This window comes from Lipotes vexillifer, unplaced genomic scaffold (assembly GCF_000442215.2).
Source record: "Lipotes vexillifer unplaced genomic scaffold, Lipotes_vexillifer_v1.1 scaffold58, whole genome shotgun sequence".
Classification (NCBI taxonomy): domain Eukaryota; kingdom Metazoa; phylum Chordata; class Mammalia; order Artiodactyla; family Lipotidae; genus Lipotes; species Lipotes vexillifer.
This window is the reverse complement of record NW_006781997.1, coordinates 4,369,577-4,388,276: the sequence shown is the minus strand read 5'-3', so window position 1 is coordinate 4,388,276 and position 18,700 is coordinate 4,369,577. Positions and strand designations below refer to the sequence as shown.

At 40.3% G+C, this 18,700-nt stretch overlaps 1 protein-coding gene across 1 annotated transcript in view; it reads right to left on the bottom strand.

Moving 5' to 3' along the window:
* Nucleotides 1-18,700, bottom strand: part of ROS1 (ROS proto-oncogene 1, receptor tyrosine kinase) — a 116,191-nt gene that overhangs the window by 91,952 nt on the left and 5,539 nt on the right. Inside the window, 3 exon segments of the mRNA XM_007454922.1 lie at nt 5,538-5,598; nt 12,690-12,749; nt 15,067-15,111. Coding sequence (XP_007454984.1) covers nt 5,538-5,598; nt 12,690-12,749; nt 15,067-15,111 — 166 coding nt within the window.

Sequence of the window (18,700 nt, the reverse complement as noted above, 5' to 3'; positions counted from 1 at the left end):
CCTGCTGTGGCATATGTCAGAATTTCCTTCCTTTTTAAGTCTGAATAATATCCCATTGTATGTGTATATTGCATTTTGCTAATCCATTCATCTGTCAGTGGACATTTGGGCTGCTTCCATGTTTTAGCTATTGTGAATTCAATATTTGAGTATAATAGGGGTGTATAAATATCTTTTTGAGATCCTGCTTTCAATTCTTTTGAGTATATACCCCAAAGTGGAATTGCCAGATCATGCAGTAATTCTGTCTTTAATTTTTTGGTTTTTTCCACAGGAGTTATACCATTTTACATCCCCATCAACAGTGCACAGCATTCCAATTTCTCCACATCCTCGTCAACACTTTTACTTTTCTGGGATTTTTTGCTTTTTTTTTTTTTTCCTTGAAGTGGTATTTCATTGTAGGTTTGATTTGCATTTCTCTAATGATTAGTAATGTTGAGCATCTTTTCATGTGATCTTTGGCCATTTGTATATCTTCTTTGTAGAAATGTCTAAATCCTTTGCCCATTTTTTAATTGGATTATTTGGGGGTTTTGTTGTTGAGTTTTAGGAGCTTTTTATATATTCTTGATATTAATCCCTTATCAGATATGTGATTTGCAAATATTTTCTCCTATTCTATTGGTTGCTTTTTTTACTCTGTTGATAGTGTGCTTAAATTTTTTTAATTTTCATGAAGTTCAATTTGTCTATTTTTTCTTTTGTTACCTATGCCTTTCGTGTCATATCCAAATAATCATTGCCAAATCCAATGTTGTGAAGCTTTTGCCCTATGTTTTCTTCTAAGATTTTTATAGTTTCAGGTCTTACATTTAAATCATGGATCCATTTTGAGTTATTTATTTATTTTGGGGGGGCTGCATTGGGTCTTTGCTTATGCACACAGGCTTTCTTTAGTTGCGGCAAGCAGGGGCTACTCTTCGTTGTGGTGTGTGGGCTTCTCATTGCGGTGGCTTCTCTTGTTGCGGAGCACAGGCTCTAGGCGCACGGGCTTCAGTAGTTGTGGCACGCAGGCTCAGTATTTGTGGCTCATGGGCTCTAGAGCACAGGCTCAGTAGTTGTGGCACATGGGCTTGGTTGCTCCGTGGCATGTTGCATCCTCCTGGACCGGGGCACAAACCCGTGTCCCCTGCATAGGCAGGCAGACTCTCAACCACTGCGCCACCAGGGAAGCCTGTATACGATGTTTTATAAGGATCCAACTTAATTCTTTTGTATGTTGATACTCAGTTGTCTCAGGACTATTTGCTGAAAAGACTGCCTTCTCCCCCATTGAATGGTCTTGGCACCCTTGTCAAAAATCATTTAACCATATATATAAGGATTTATTTCTGAACTCTCTATTCTAGTCCACTGATCTATATGTCTGTCTTTATGCCAGTACCACAGTATTTTGATTACTGTAGGTTTGTAGTAAGTTTGAAATCAGGAAGTATGAATCCTCCAGCTTTGTTCTTCTTTTCAGGATTTGGGGTGCTTTGAGATTCCATATAAATTGTAGGATGGGTCTTTCCATCTCATGCAAAAGATCTGCAAAAACATCTTTGGAATTCTGATACGGATTGCATTAAATCTGTAGGTTGTTTTGGTAATATTGACATCTTGACAATATACCAGGTCTTTCAACCAATGAATAAGGATGTCTTTCCATTTATTTGTCTTCTTTAATTTGTTTCAGAAATGTTTTGTAGTTTTCACTTTACAAGTCATTCACCTCCTTGGTTAAGTTAATTTCTAAGTGTTTTTATTCTTTTTGATGCTATTGTAAATGAAATTGTTTTCTTAATTTCCTTTTCAGATGGTTCATTATTAGTGTATAGAAATGCAATTGATTTTCAAGTGTTAATTTTGTATCCTGCTATTTTGCCAAATTTGTTTATTAGTTCTAACATGGTATTTTGTGGTATCTTTAGGGTTTTTTGCATATAAGATCATAATATCTGCAAACAAAGAGAATTTTTACTTCCTCCTTTCAAATTTGGATGGCTTTTATTGGATCCATCAAATTTGGATGCCTTTTTCTTGCCTGATTGCTCTGGCTAGGATATCCAGTACTATACCGAAGTGGCAAAAGCAGGCATCTTTGCCTGAACTTAGAGGATAAGTTTTCTTTTATAGAAAAAGAATCACTACTCTGGTTCAGAAAAGATGGTAAATTTTTTTAAGAAGCTTAAAATGATTAAATACAACCTCCCATGACCTCTTTCCAGTTAAAGGAAATGTTGACACAATTCTAATCACTATAGATACTGAATCTGAACTACTTAAAGTCCATACTACAAAAATACTCTGTGACCCAGAAAAAATAAAGCCACTGTCATCTGAGAGTTTAGCCCACAGAGTGGCTTAATACAACCCTTCTCTGCTTATTCTTCCATTTAGGGTTCATTTTTGGATACTATAACTATACAGGCAAAGCACAGTTCCATTTTTCCCTTTTTATAGTGTGAGATGCTTAACAGCAGGGATTGGAATAGCTGTGGGATACCTTGAAGAGGAGTCCAGTGATGGAGTGGTCAGCAGAGCAAGGAAGAAGAACCAGGAGACATAAGAAAAGATGTAAGTTAAGAACTGGGCAGAAGGGGCCAGATTTATATAAGTACAAGTAAATGTAAATTTCATAGCTAAATACAAACATATGTTTCAAAGCCATGGTGATGCATATGGAAAAATAGAGATAAGGTTGGTTTATTCTAAAATATCAAGACAAGAGTGAACCAAATGAGAAAGAGGAAGCTAGGGACTTCCCTGGTGGCACGGCGGTTAAGAATCCACCTGTCAATGCAGGGGACATGGGTTTGAGCCCTGGTCTGGGAAGATCCCACATGCTGCGGAGCAACTAAGCCCTTGTACCACAACTACTGAGCCCATGCTCTAGAGCCCGTGAGCCACAACTACTGAGCCCGGGTGCCACAGCTACTGAAGCCTGTGCACTTGGAGTCCGTACTCTGCAACAAGAGAAGCCACCACAACGAGAAACCTGCGCACCGCAACGAAGAGTAGCCCCCACTTGCCGCAACTAAAGAAAGCCCACGTGCAGCAACACCCAACGCAGCCAAAACTAGATAAATAAATGAATAAATTTATAAAATTTTAAAAAAAGGAAGAGAAGCTAAACTGAGCTATATACTACTTTCAATATATAGCAGAGTGGTTAAGAATAGGCTCTGGAATGAGATAACTGGGTTAAAATTCAAGTTACATCCTTCTCTGGCTATGCAGCCCCAAGTAAGTATTTACACTCGTGCCTTATTTTTCTCATCTGTAAAATGAGGAGGATAACAGTGTTTATACCTCTGAGGACAAAAAGAGCTAAAACCTATAAATTACTTAGAACTGTGCCTGACTCATAAATGCCTAATAAATAATAGCTATTTTTATTTCAATATAGTATTAGCTGTTATCATCCCCACCATGAGGAAAAGGGGAGAATGGAGGGTATCTAAAATAGAATAATGTAGCAGATCCGCAGATAAATGGACCACTACCAGATGTGTTAAAGACAAACAGGGTCTTAAGTACATGGGTGAAAAGATTCATCAGAACAAACTAAAGATAAGGTCTGTAAGCACAAATGCCATATATGTAAACTTGGTACATCTCAGTTAGTGGTACATAGACATTGATAGCCAAATGAAAAATATAAAATAAAGCACTGATTACACTTGTACTCTAACAGAATTGTATAATTAAGTTGGTAGTATAATTTTAGAATATAAGAAAAGGGTAAAAATCAAAGTTTCCCAAACTCTCTCAGTTCTGGCATCTTTAATATGTTAGTAGTTTTGGGGCTTCCCTGGTGGCGCAGTGGTTGAGAGTCCGCCTGCCGATGCAGGGGACACGGGTTCATGCCCGGGTCCAGGAAGATCCCACGTGCCGCGGAGCGGCTGGGCCTGTGTGCCATGGCCACTGAGCCTGCGCGTCCGGAGCCTGTGCTCTGCAACGGGAGAGGCCACAGCAGTGAGAGGCCCGCGTACTGCAAAAATATATATATGTATGTATATATATATATATATATATATATTAGTAATTTTTTCATGACCCACTAGAACAAAAGAATCACCTAAACGGTTCCATTTATTAAGTATTATAACTTGAGTATGCGTGTCCTATCAACTTAGTAGATGATTGGGGAAAAAACACATAAATTGAAAGACAAAATAATATATTTATTTCATCCCTAAATAAAAATAATTGCATACTACTTGGATCTGTGTGCCTACTGGGCACTGCACAACTTCTCAAATATTCTAATCAGACTGGACACCTCCATCCTTATTTCCTGTTCCTCATTGTATTCCTCATGGTATTTGCTTTTTATCACAGCAACACCAAAAAAGCAGGATTGTAAAGATATGATAGCATAGAAAGGAATGTAGTGCAATCCATTGTTTATACCATCAATTACCTCTGGCTAGTAGTTCCTGTGATGTCCAACAGACATCGACTACCCTTGTGTTTCCCTCAATGTTTAAAATGCCCCACACCTCCCTGTGAGGTAGATGTGATGCCCTGGGGAACCTCAGTGCAGTTTGGAAACCACAGAATATAAATTTTATCCACTACTAACTCCCACTACACAGAAGGTAAAAAATGTAATACCACTACCCCTCCACAGAAATGTCAAGGAGGGTCTTTTGTGGGACATTAAAGGGCAGAAGCAAATCAGGATAGGAAGGCAAGATCTACCTTCCAATTTCCATCAGCCACTGAGAGCAAGTAGCAAGCCACTGAAACAAGGACTACAACTTATGGGAGAACCAATCATCTCTTGTTCTGGAAGGAACTGTCTATCTCCCAGTGGGAGGAAACACTGGGGAATTCTGGAAAAGTTAGCTGCTAACATATAGGCTATAATTTATCAAAGCGTTGATCCTTCAGAAACCACTAGGGAATTAACATACTTGGGCAAAGTCACTTAGAGACACCCAACCTTCTCTGAAATAAGTCAGAGGGAGCTGGAAACCCAAGTTCCCTACTTACTCAAAATTTAACACTGAGAAGGATAACTTCCATACATTGTGCAAATTTCCCAATGTCTTGTAAGGAGCCATAACTATAGTAGGTACTTGATTGAATAACTGTTAGCTGAGTAATGAAATGTGCATTAAATAAAATACTTCTACACTTTCAGTTCATTAAAACAGTGGCATTTCCTGACATCAGGTTGCTCAGGATTCACACTGGTCTTTCTCGTTAAGACAGAAGTAATTGCATCCACTGAACTGTGGGCAAAATCTCAAGTTCTAAACATGTCATGTGCTGTTTCCTCTATTTTGCTCTGAAAGAAGAGTTTTGTCAAAATGGCTTACACATCTGAAGTTTACACATGTCAAAATGGCTTACACATTTGAAGTTATCAAAAAATATATATATTCAATAATACATATATTCAATAATATATAAATATATATTGATCATACTGAGACATAGAAGTCTAGATATTTTAAGAGGTGGCTCATTGCCCCTACATTAGCACAGGTCCCTGGAGTAGTGTAAATTATTTTCAATAACAGTTGTTTGCGTCAGCTTACCTAGCACTTCCTCTTCATATGCACCTTCCCCGCTGCTGCAGCCGACCTCACAGGATTCTCGCTATGGAAGACAGGTAGCATGCCAGTCAGCACAGCCTTTGTACTGCTTTTGCTGATAAGCTTCAAGTAAATTTTGAAATATGAATATCTGATATATAAGCATACATGTATATCAAGTATTTCAGCTGTAATACTTAAGTTCCCATTTGCTAGTGGAATTAGAACAACACTTCTCAATCTTTTTTGACCGTGTCCCAAATTCCAAAATACATTTAACAAAACAACTTAGTACACACATACATGTTGGGAAAAAAAGATTCTTGAAATGGTATTTTTTCCCTGTTTTAACAGTTTTATTGAAATATATTTTACATAACCATAAAATTCGCCCATTTAAAGCACATAGTTCAGTGGTTTTTAGTATATTCAAAGATTTGTACAATCATCACTACAATCGAATTTTAGAATATTTTCATCCCAAAAAGGAATCCTGACCTGTGATACAATCTTATATGTTCTATTCTATGTCATTTTATTGTGACACTTTATTCAGTAAATTGATTTCATGACCCTCTAATGGGTGACACCCCACAATGTGACAAAATACTGAGCTCAACAATGCAATTATATGTTTGCCATCTCAGTCAAAGGTTTAGTGAGTTAATAACCTAAAGCTCTAGCCTAAAGTTATGCCTATTTATTTTATATATCCATGTCTTCCTTGAAAGATTAAAAATGGACTATAAACTTTATAGTAACTAAACATTTCAATGGTTGTCTTAATGCCAACGTGAAATTTTAAGGTCTACAAAAACCTAATGATGATTAACATGTTTATCTCATTAACAGAAAACATATTGGTGACTGAGAGATAAATTTCCTGCAACTTTTAGCAGGTGCATTAACAATAGTTAATGTGGGGGGGAACTTGGAGAAAAGGCACATATCGTAAAAGTACAACACAATCATGATCAATCTTCCTGCTCTCACTCAGTTTACAATACCTAGGACAACATGCTATTGTTTCTCATGATAATAGTGGAAACCATGACACAATGCATTTACTCTGAACATCCAGGTAGAGAAGGGCTGTAATTTGCAAATACTTAGCTGTCCCACGTTTGATCTGTGCACTCAGAGGAAGTGGAGCCTGATAAGCCTAGGTTTGCTTAGTTAGGGATTAATTTAAATACTTCAGTTTGGGCTCAGGATTATTTAACTTAAGTGTTTAGTATACTTTTCACATCTTCTTTGCAGGTTTCAGTAAAATACATTCAACACATTCATTAACTGCAGAGAATAAATATACCAAGTGGGAGCAAAATTATCATTAACATAGGATTTTCTTTTCAAGAAAGAAAACTGAGGAAGAAGAAAGGAGATAGAATAATGTTTATGTGGAAATGTAGCTAGTCCTGACCTAAGAGTTTAAATGTTTCATTTTGTTTACTTTGGTGAAGCTTGTATTTTTTTCCAGCTTTTTTGAGATAAATGATTACCACCAAAGCATTAGCGAACACCTTCATCCCATCATATAATTACCATTTCTTTTTTGTGATAAGAACATTTAAGATCAGCTCTTTAGCAGCATTCAAGTATATAATACAGTGTTATTAGCTGTAATCACCATGCTGTACATTATATCCTCAGAACCTGTTAATCTTATAACTAGAAGTTTGTACTCCAAGGAGTTTAAATGTTTTCTCAAGTGGAGGCAAAAGCTATTGATTAGGATTTCCTTCTCTCTCTCTCTCTTTCTCTCTCTCTCTCTCTCTCTCTCTCTCTCTCTCTCTCTCGGCTTAGGTGTAATTTTTATTGAGGGTGAATGTTGGGGAGCTAAATAAGTAATCTTTATCCAAAAATAAAACGTAGAGTGTATCAAGAAATTGTTGATCTCTCTCTCTCTCTCTCTCTCTCCCCCCCTCTCCCCCCCTCTCTCTCTCTCTCTCTCTCTCTCTCTCTCTCTCTCTCTCTCTCTCTCTCTGTGCCTTCCTCTCTCTCTCTCTAATCTAACATTAGACTTCAAATGAAATTATCCACTGTTTCTCAAGCTCAAGTTGCCTGGAGAGAATCTAAAGGAATTCGGATTTAAGAAATTCACAGAATCGGAGTTCACAGCCCCTGGATGGGGCATTTATACAGCATATTCCAGGCTACTGAGCTGCCATTCCCACTGCAGAAGCCAAGTTCATACTTCCCAGGGGCTGCACCAGTTTGCTGTCTCTGTTCTCACAGCAGTAAGACCATTTTTATCATCATCCCTCTGGCTCCATGCTTGTGTTTCCCAGACTGGCACACCTGCTGTCGGTGCCTTTTCTTATTCCTGTAGCACAAGGAGGACATGCCCCACCATCCTCCTGGGATGCCTCTACTGCAGAGTCTCTACACCAATTGTGGCTTCATCTCCTAAGAAGTCATTCATTCACTCATCAAAAAATATTTATTGATACCTTTTATATGCCAAGCACTGTTTTAGGTTTTAACGGTATGGCAATGAATAAGACAGGCAAGCTCCCTGACTTCATGGAATTTACATTCTCTTAGAAGGGAAGAGACAATAATGGAGTAACCAACTTAAAAGATAAAATATGCTCAGATATGAAAAGTGCTATGAGGAAAATAAAACAAGTCAAAGGCAGATGGCATGACCAGACAGGAAGGGGACTAACTTTAGTGAGGGGACTCAGGAAGAACCATGCAGAGGTGATCCCCAAGGCAAGACCTGAGTGATTAGAAGGAGCTGGCCTTGCAAAAATCTGGGCAAGGGCAAACACCCTGAGGCAGGAATGTGCCACATATACTCAGAGAAGAGGGAAAGGCCAGTGTGGCCAGTACAGAGCACAAGGAAGGGGGGCAAGATGAGGCAGGGGTGTCAGCAAACACAGGCAGTCTGTATTTTTTCTCAAATGGCAATGAGAAGCCATAAAAAGGTTTTTAGAACCTTTTAGATTAGGATAATCTAATTTGTGTTCTTCAGGGATAAGCCACCTTACTCGCTAACATCATTTTCCAAGTTATATTTTGCTAAGCTACCACTTGTAAAACTATTCCCTCCAAGGAACATGTGGGCAGATTCCAAGCTTCCTAGGTTGAAGCTTTGGTGGTTGAGGAGTCTGATTTCCTAAAGGTGTGAGCAGCTGAGTTTAAAATATCTCTCTCGGGACTTCCCTGGTGGTCCAGTGGCTAAGACTATGTGCTCCCAATGCAGGGGGACCGCGTTCGATCCCTGGTCAGAGAACTAGATCCCACATGTTGCAACTAAGACCCGGTGCAACCTAATTAATTAATTATCTCTATCTTTATCTCTACCTCCACCTCTATTGAGCATGTATTACTGTTCAGTTCTACATTATTTAACGTATAAAATAGCAAAATATAATAGAAAAGAATAGAATAATTATACGTTACAACAGAGAGAAAAGATGTACATTGCATAAGCACAGACAACTGGGCAGCATACTGATGAACAGGGAACTACCATACTGGAAACCCAGTCCTGGGCTGCTTCAATGCTTGGGACACTTTAACTCTCTCTGGCTTCTAAACACAATCCTCCAGGGACTGTTTTTTTGGCTGCTTTTATTTTGGTCACATAAGAGAGTTCTCAGGCAGTCTTTTTTTTTTTTTTTTTAAATCTCAACCAGGAAGGAACGTTAATTATCTATTTACATACGGGGCAAATTTTCTTCTCTGTTTTATCTCTTCTTACCCAACTCAATCACCATCCACTCCCAAGGAAAAATCTCTCAGGTACAGTGTTGCCGCAGACTATTGAGAAAATATTCCAATTTACTTTTTTGTTTTTACTTTATTTTCCACTCAAAGGAAATTTTTCTATTTTACTAATGAATGACAATCTCTGTTTCTTCCTCAGGCAAGATAGGATAGTTCTGTTCTCTGGTTTCAAGGACATTTTAAATAGAATACAGCATAGATGTTAAAGTGAGAAATAATGCCGTTTCATCATAAATACTTATTGTCAAATAAACTAAAATGAATTCTGAAGGGTATGGAATCCAGGACAGGGAAGTTTAGTTGAAGGAGTTTGAGTAGGAAAAGATCAAAATCCCAAGCTCTTTCTGAAGGAAGAAGAAAGTCAAGAGCAGGAGAGGGAGCTCCTAGGGTGAGGGAGACTGGGGGCAGGGATGGCGGGGAGGCGTTGATAAGGAGACCTGGGCACCAGAGTCTGCACAAGGTCCCTTATTGTCATAGCAGGAAGTAAATTAATTAGTTAAAATTAAAAATTTAAAAAGCTGTGTTTCAAATTGTTGTTGAAAGAGTTCACTGAATAAGGAAGAAAATTGTAACTAAAGGGATCTCTCCTTTTTTTTTTTAACATCTTTATTGGAGTGTAATTGCTTTACAATGGTGTGTTAGTTTCTGCTTTATAACAAAGTGAATCAGCTATACATATACATATGTTCCCATAACTCTTCCCTCTTGCATCTCCCTCCCACCCTCCCTATCCCACCCCTCTAGGTTGTCACAAAGCACTGAGCTGATCTCCCTGTGTAAAGGGATCTTTTCTAATGCACTGTATTAATGATAGCGCATAGGCTTTATGGGGAAGAAATGAAATCAGCAGAGATGAGGGTAGTCCTCCATGTGCCTTTTCCTCTCTTCCTGCCACCCTCTCCCACCCAGGCTTCAGGAATCAGAACCTTCCAAACCAGATTAGAGTAATATACATGTATATATGTGAATGTGTATGTGTGTGCATACACACATCTATATACATTCATATATGCGTTTTATGTATGCACATAGATATATAAAGCACAGCAAATACTTATGTCAAAATGGAATTATACAGTCATTTTTATAGCCAGAGTAGAGCACTCCCAGGAAGAACATTTCTGTACATTAAGAATGACTCACTTTTCTTCATTCTTATTTTAACAGCTTTTTAAGGACAAGAGAGAAAGACATGGGGTTTAATGACGTGTTTTCTGTGACTGACACTCACCTCACAAACAGCAGCATAGGTATCATTCTGCATAGAAAGAAAAGGAAAGTAAAATTATTGAAAATCTCTAAAGTTGTAAAAAGTTTTAATGACACTTAGCTAGGCATTTCTTCCAAATTAATTTCTTGCTCCACCACTGACAAAATAATCAATAAAAAAAATATCAGAAGCAAGGGACCCCATAGATGGGCCTTCCATCCAGGAAGGCTGCTGTACAAACAGCTATAAAAATTATGCTGTTTGCATCATTGGAGAAACAGGGATGCATGATGTCTACTAAAAAATCCCAGTCAGTTAAGAGGCAATCTGTCATGGATCAGGTTAGAGAATGAAGGGGTGTTGGCAGGTGCCCGGGGAGACAGAACCTGAAATGAAAACCACCAACAGCTCTGGCTAGGAAAGGCCAGCGGGTTCCTCTGCCCAGACTGGCTGCTCCAGCGTCCACTCTGCTTCCTGGACTGTTACTGGCAACAAATGGTACTTCCCATTCACTCACTCAGCAAGTGCGATCTGAGCACCTTCTACGAGCCCCTCACTGTGTTCAGTGCAAGGGACACAGTGTGAACAAGACAGAGAGGATCCTGCCTTGATGGGCTTACATGTCGGCAAAAGATACTAAACACATAACTAGACAAATAATGATTTAAATTGACATTTGGACAAAGTGCTACCAAGGAGAAGGAAAAGTGTTTTTAGAGTGTGTAATAATTCCCAAGTGCAGACAGCATCTGCTCCATCTTTTGGTAAATTCCATTCTATGAAGCACACAGTCACAAGCATGAGAGTGGGCATTAAGTGACTCCCATCGCAGAGATCTGTGAAGACACACTATATAAGAAAAGCTATAAGGACTGTACATAAGGAGATGTTAATGATGGATTTAAATCTCAATGCTATAATTTGAGTCATTAATAGAAAATGATATTACCTAAAGTTATCATGATCCTAACTGATTTAATCTCTGACTTGAACAACCTGAACAAAGCGACCCGTTTTTCCCTTTTTTTAATAAATTTATTTACTTATTTATTTTTGGCTGCATTGGGTCTTTGTTGCTGTGAGCGGGCTTTTCTCTAGTTGCGGCGAGCAAGGGCTGCTCTTTGTTGTGGTGTGCGGGCTTCTCATTGCAGTGGCTTCTCTTGTTGTGCAGCACAGGCTCTAGGCACACAGGCTTCAGGAGTTGTGGCACGTGGGCTCAGTAGTTGTGGCTTGTGGGCTGTAGAGTGCAGGCTCAGTAGTTTTGGCGCACGGGCTTAGTTGCTCCGCGGCATGTGGAATCTTCCCGGACCAGGGCTCGAACCCGTGTCCCCTGCATTGGCAGGCGGATGCTTAACCACTGCACCACCAGGCAAGTCCGCGACCCATTTTTAAATTACAAAATTCTTAGCCATGAGATTGGAGTAATTATAGTGTAACAGGCACTATCCCTAGCAGGGGGATTCGATTATTATCCTCATTTATCGATAAGGAAAGCAAAGTACCAAGGGTGAAGTACCTTAACAAAGTCACACACTAATTGGCAAAGCCAGGATAAATGAAAAATGAAAAATAAAGTACTGGGGATGTATTTCCTATACAAAGTGGAGTAAACCCGGGTGTTTGTGCCCTCTGGATGAGATTGCTACCATGTTCCCTGAAGAGAAACTGAACATGACCTAGGACCCTGTTATCCAAAGTGTGGTCTGGAAACAACAAGCATTGCATCACCTGGGAGCTTGTTACAAGTGCAAAATTTCAGGTCCTGCCCAAAACCTACTGAATCAGAGTCTGCATTTTAGCAAGATCCCTGATATTTGCATATTAAAATTTGAGAAGTGCAGGGCTAGGAAATTTAACAAATACCTAACATTCTACTGAAAGGCCTTTATTATTTGGAGCAACTGGTCATCTCCGGGTTCCATGGTTTGCATTAACTTCCCTCCATCTCCAGTTGCATTAATAATGTTGATCTCGGGCTTCCCTGGTGGCGCAGCGGTTGAGAGTCCGCCTGCCGATGCAGGGAACACGGGTTCGTGCCCCGGAACGGGAAGATCCCACGTGCCGCGGAGCGGCTGGGCCCGTGAGCCATGGCCGCTGGGCCTGCGCGTCCGGAGCCTGTGCTCCGCAATGGGAGAGGCCACAACAGCGAGAGGCCCGCGTACCGCAAAAAAAAAAAAACAAAAAAAAAAAACGTAATTAATACTTACACACTTTAAAGTACAATTTTCCTGATCTGCAGAAGTCCAAAAATGACATCCTTGGATGCACTACAAGAGACAATAAGAGACAATGATGACTGAAGAAGGATGATTTTTTCCTTGTCACCCGAAAGTGCCTATAGTGACATGAGGTTTTTCTGAAATAGAGAATCTACCAAGGAATCTGTGGCCTCACAAGGATCAGGACCTTTGGAATTCTAAGCAGAGCTGTCATATTTACAGGCAGACAGGGCTTGGTGTGGCTCAGGGTTGCTGAGTGGAGTCCAGCCTGGGGCGGGCAGGCCTGGATCCCAGAGAGCGCCAGACCTTCAGGGAGCGCACTGTCCATTGGGTGCTTGGCAGCAGGTTAAGTCCAGGACAGCGTGGCATCAAGCGTATTATATAGGTCAATGGGGTGTCCTCACACAGCAAGCAAAAACCAAAGCTGGGGGCTCAAACAGAAGGCAGCCCATCAAAACCTAAGCAGGTGGGGGCTTCCCTGGTGGCGCAGTGGTTGAGAGTCCGCCTGCCGATGCAGGGGACGCGGGTTCGTGCCCCGGTCCGGGAAGATCCCACATGCCGCGGAGCGGCTGGGCCCGTGAGCCATGGCCGCTGAGCCTGCGTGTCCGGAGCCTGTGCTCCGCAACGGGAGAGGCCACAACAGTGAGAGGCCCGCGTAAAGCAAAAAAAAAAAAAAAAAACCTAAGCAGGTGGACAGTTTAGGAAGTCAGCTGCCCACTAGCTGGCTTGCACCCCTTAGCTGCTCTGAAAACCTGCTTGCAGCGCTGCCCTGGCCTCCTACTGAACAGATTCAGCCAGTTCCTCCTTCCCTTACCTAGTTTGCCTGTGCCTGTGATTGTGTTGACCTTTCCGTCCACAGGCCATGATGACACCTAGGTCCCACCTTTTCCTCAGTTCCTTCTACTTTGCCATCTCTTTTTTCCTCTCCTTACTCCTTCTGTGTTTGTGTCCCATGCTCAACTTTTTCTCTTCTCACTCTTCAAGTTCTCCAAATGAACTCATCCCCCACCTCAGCTTCAACCTTCCGAGGTGTCAATAACCCCCACACGTGAACCTCAGCTGAGACTCCTTCCGGAGCTCCAGACACAGATTTCCAATTGCTCATTAGATATCTCCATTTAAGTCCCTACAATACCACAAATTCAGCAAATGAAACATCAGATTCCTCACTTTCTACCCTCTAATTTGCTCTCTCTCCTGTGTTTCCCATTAATATGCTTCAATCTTCTGAGCTGCCCGAGCCAGGAACCAGGGTGGCTTCTCTTTCTGCCATCCCCTTGCCCCATGGACAATCCATCATCAAGTCCTATTGACTCACTCCTTCGTTACCTGGACTCTATCTGGGTTCCTTGCTCACTCACTGCCCTTGCTTTTCTGTACCTGCCACCGCATGCCAACAGCCTCATGAGGGACCTCCCTTGTTTCCACACTTGGAGTGATCTTTTTAAAACAAAACCTAATCATATCCTTCTCTTACCTAAAACCTTGTGTGTCACTGAAACCAAATTACCAACATGGTACTCACAGCTCTCCACCACGTGGGCCTGCCTAGCTTGCCAGCCTCTTCTACCTGCCATCTCTGCACACACGCCCTGTCCTCCAAGCAAGCTGAAATCCTTCTCTTCTCCTGCACCAGTTAAGCTCTCTGAAACCCTTGTGTCTTGGCACAAAGGGCTCCCTCTGACCAGTGTACCTCTCCCCTCTAGTCCATCTTTCTAGTTTTAGCCATGCAGGCAAGCAAGTGCTTTTCCTCTTGTGTATTCTCTTTGCTCCTCCCACACATTGCTGATCTGACTCTCATGTGGCTGTCTGGCCATGGTTTTATCCATGTGTCTGTCTCTCCTACAAGGTTGAGAGTCCTTTAAAACAGAGACCCTATTTTACTCATTCTTAAGTCTCTACTGCCCAGCACAGTGTCTGGTTTAGTCTTACACTTGGAGTCCCTAAACGCTTGTTGAGTTAATGGATACAGGTGCAGAATAGTGATAAAACCATAAATGTAATTATTAGAAGAACCAGTGGAGACTATCTAATCCAACCCTCTCAGAATACACATACTTTAGTAGTTTTAACTACATCTCAGAAATTTTAAGGAATTTGCCCAAAGCCACATAGCAATGTAGAATCAAAATCATGGTCATGGCTTAGTCCTGTACTCTTTCCACTTGAACACACTGTTCCTGAACTCATGTTTGAATACTCTGTGATTCAGACTTCTCGCTGTTTTCCATCCAGCTTCCTTCATCAGGCACAAATAAATGAGCTTTTACTTAGGAATTATTCTATGGTAATCAAACCTGACCATTGTCCCTTTTTTATCAATGCAAACACTATAAAGTCCCAGGAGGTGGAAGCGATTACTCACCAGTTCACTCAGATTGTATGGTGTGCTGACATCAAGCTGTCTGCCCTGAAATGAAAAAGGAAGGAGTGAACACCCCTATCAATCCTGTGTTCAGTATAACTACAACAGCTTTTGTTTTAAAGCTTCCTGGAGTAGTGTTGCCTCCTCAGTGTTTTCTAACTGTAAAGTAAGGAGCCAACTGTTTTAAAGTTGTTAAATCAGTCATGAAACCAGACAAATTGCCAGTGCAAATTAACAGGCATACCTTGGAGATATCGCAAGTTCAGTTCCAGACCACCAAAACAAATAGAATCGCACAAACTTTTTGGTTTCCCAGTGCATATAAAAGTTACGTTTGCACTACAGCAGTCTACTAAGTGTGCAATGGCACTATGTTTTAAAAAACTAATGTGCATACCTTGATTTAAAATACTTTATTCCTAAAAAATGCTAACCATCATCAGACAACACGAGGTTGCCACCAATCTTCAATTTGCAAAAAACTGCAATCTATGCAGAGTGCAGTAAAACGAAGTATGCCTGTCTAAGATGTAATGCTTAAGGACTCTGCAAAAATGATAAGGGTGGGAGTCGGGGTGTAGCCAAAAGGAGTAGTTAAGAACAATGGAGAGGTTCTACATAGTATTAAATAAGCCTGTGAATTAGTCAACTAATCAGGGACTGCTGGATTAGAGATGAATTATGTTTGCATTTTTCTTTCTTATGTTAAGAGACTGAAACAACCATTGACTGCGTTTAATTAACATTATGTAACAGACTATACAAAAAATATTCATATTCCAACCTAAGTCTGTATGCATTTGCATTCATTACACACAAGGTAAAAATGTGGGTATTTCCCTAGGCAAGATTTTTCAAGGTGTATCTCTCTCTTGTGTTTCCGTATTTATTATTTTGAATTTTTTTGGATAATGGGAAAAACTATTTTCCTCCATCCAAGAAATTCCTTCCAATATAGAAATCATTAGTGAGCTTGGATATGAAATTCAGAAATGGGAAAATGAAGTCACAAGCTAAACAGACTATTTGATCATGAGATTAACAACCTGAAGCCCAGAAACAACTTGATTTTGTTCCTTATAAAGTCTCATGTACTAATATGAACAGTATGTCATAATTCTCATGGCTATGCAGTATTTGGGGGTTATATAGCCAGTCACTCTCCAACTCTTTAGCAAAGGGATTTTCAGAAGTTCTGGTAATAAAGGAGTTAATGGAATGGCATTACTATTAAAAGATTTATGTTAACCAGGTGTTTGAGTTGGTTGAAAAGGCAACCATTTAACATATAACCATTCTGTTGTAAATACTGTACCACCAGAAGACAGATGAAATAGTTTTGTATAAAACTACGGTTTGAAAAAAACATTGTGTTCAAATCTTCTTGAGTAAATTGCCAACCATGTGACCCGGAGAAGGCCACAATGTCCTGATACTAGCAACTCACTTAAATTGTCTCATGCAGAGACGAAGGTGGTACTGGGGGCTTTAAACCATAAATATAGGATATGCATACCCGAAACAGACTGATGACTATGCTAATCATGTATACAATTATATGTGTCATGTGCAAAAAGTCATTCAAAGGACTCCAAGGTTATGGTGGCCTATACCATCATACTTAGAGACTTTCAGTTTGTCTGAATAATGACTTTAAGACTTAACCCTGTCACCTTCACACTATTTTGCTGGAAATCCTGCCTGTTTGGGAAAAGTGTGGTTTTTCAGTCTTACAGTCTGGAGCTTGCTTTATGCAAACTAACCACTACAAATGGGGGTGGGGGGCTTTTCGTGAAATGAGCATTATAGGAACTAACCTCTGAGTTAAATACTACAATCATTCACAGGTGGGATTAACGGGGGGTTTCGTAACTTTCCATGAAGGGATTTACATATGCCTAAAAGAAGCCACTGCTGAAACAGGTTGTTTTTTCCTTTGGGGGAGGGGTGGGGTGTTAGGGGGTTGGGTGTGCAATTTTCTCTAAGCAGGGAAGTAACCGTATCTGTTCATGGTTACAGAGCTGTTGTGCTTTTTGTTTAGTAGGTCAACATACTGTTGTCACCTTAATTTGCATCTGGGCCTATCACGCAAGGGCCATTGCCTCACAGAAGGTTTTAATCAAAGCAGCCACACCAACAAAAGACATCCTGGTCAGAATTATTCTGGAAACCTCATTTTGAACTGTTGCTTTTTCAGAGATTTGGCAAATTTCACGATAAGCCACTTAGCAAAGTGTTCACATACAATGCGGCAATTTTTACAAAAAAAATAATCTTCTGTCACCAGGTCCTTTAAAATGTAAATGTACAGTCACAAACGAGAAATTTCTAGATTGCTCACAAATGCCCAATAGGTCAAGCGTGGTGCATGTTTAACAGCATTTCAGTTGAAGACCATCCTCTCTTCATTCACACAGTCATGGCACCATCTTTTTTTGCCAATAATTCATTGAAGTCAGGGTGGTTTTTCTTTCTTAAAACAAACCAAAACTAAAGTCTCATTTCTCTCATAGATAGATATGAGATTGATGTTAATTTTTAAAAGCCCAATTTGCAGACACATTCTAGGCTTTACACAGAGGCAGTGTGTATGTACACATGTGTGCAAGCAAGTGCAGCAGCTGCCATGTGTCAAAATGGGGATCATGCCTTCTAGCCCTGCCTCATGGCACATGGCATTTTTCTTTTTTAAAAGCAGTCTTATTAAGAACAGAGGAAAAATACAAATTCAGAATTTTGCATATAGTAAAACAACAGATTACTCTGTTTATTTCTCACATTTTCACAAATGTTAAGAACTTTTTTATGCTGGAGGAAAATAAGAGAAATGGAAACTAAGGTGGGAAAAGTCTATAAATTGTCCATCCTCTCCCTGGTCATTTTTGAGTGGAGACCTTCATGAGCAGAAGGACTTAGAAAGGATGGCAAAGCTGAGTCTATGATAGTCAGATATGCACCTGAATAGCCTTACATGGATATGATCTAATTGTCAACCTGCCTCACTCATTGACTTAGAATTATAGGCAGAGGAAAAGTAAGTGAATATTTTTAGTAACTCTAATTGGTACTGACCAGAACCTCCCCTTAAAAGTTGCTGAATTCGAACCATTGAATTGGAGAGGTGATTAATTCAGCAAGAAGCACGCCATCTGTCCTGGGCTGACCCAGCATTACAAGCAAGATACGTTCCAAGAGACAATCGAAAACCTATAGGGGCTTGGGAGGTGGCTTAAGCATCTGTTGTGGCCTTCCAAACAGTCTGTGCTTTTCAGAGGGAAGAGAAAAGGCGGCCATTACTGAGCTCATGGAGCCCTCTCTCTCCCTTCCACGAAAGCACCATCCATTTTGCTCTCCACTCTCTCCAGCATCTAGAATGGTGCCAGAGGGATAATGAGTGTTCAATAACTATAAGCTGAAGGAATAAATCCATGAATTCAACATGGCCTACTACTCAGGAATGGTCCAAAAGTCATGTCTCTTGGAAACATCATCCGGTGACCTAGCGTCATGGGGGTTTACTTGAGAAGTAATCAGACACAGGAACCAAAGGACAAATGTTGACTTTTTTCCTCTCTTTTGATGTGTAAATAAAGATTCCTCTAATCTCCATTCCCTACCACTTGTATTTGTAGGG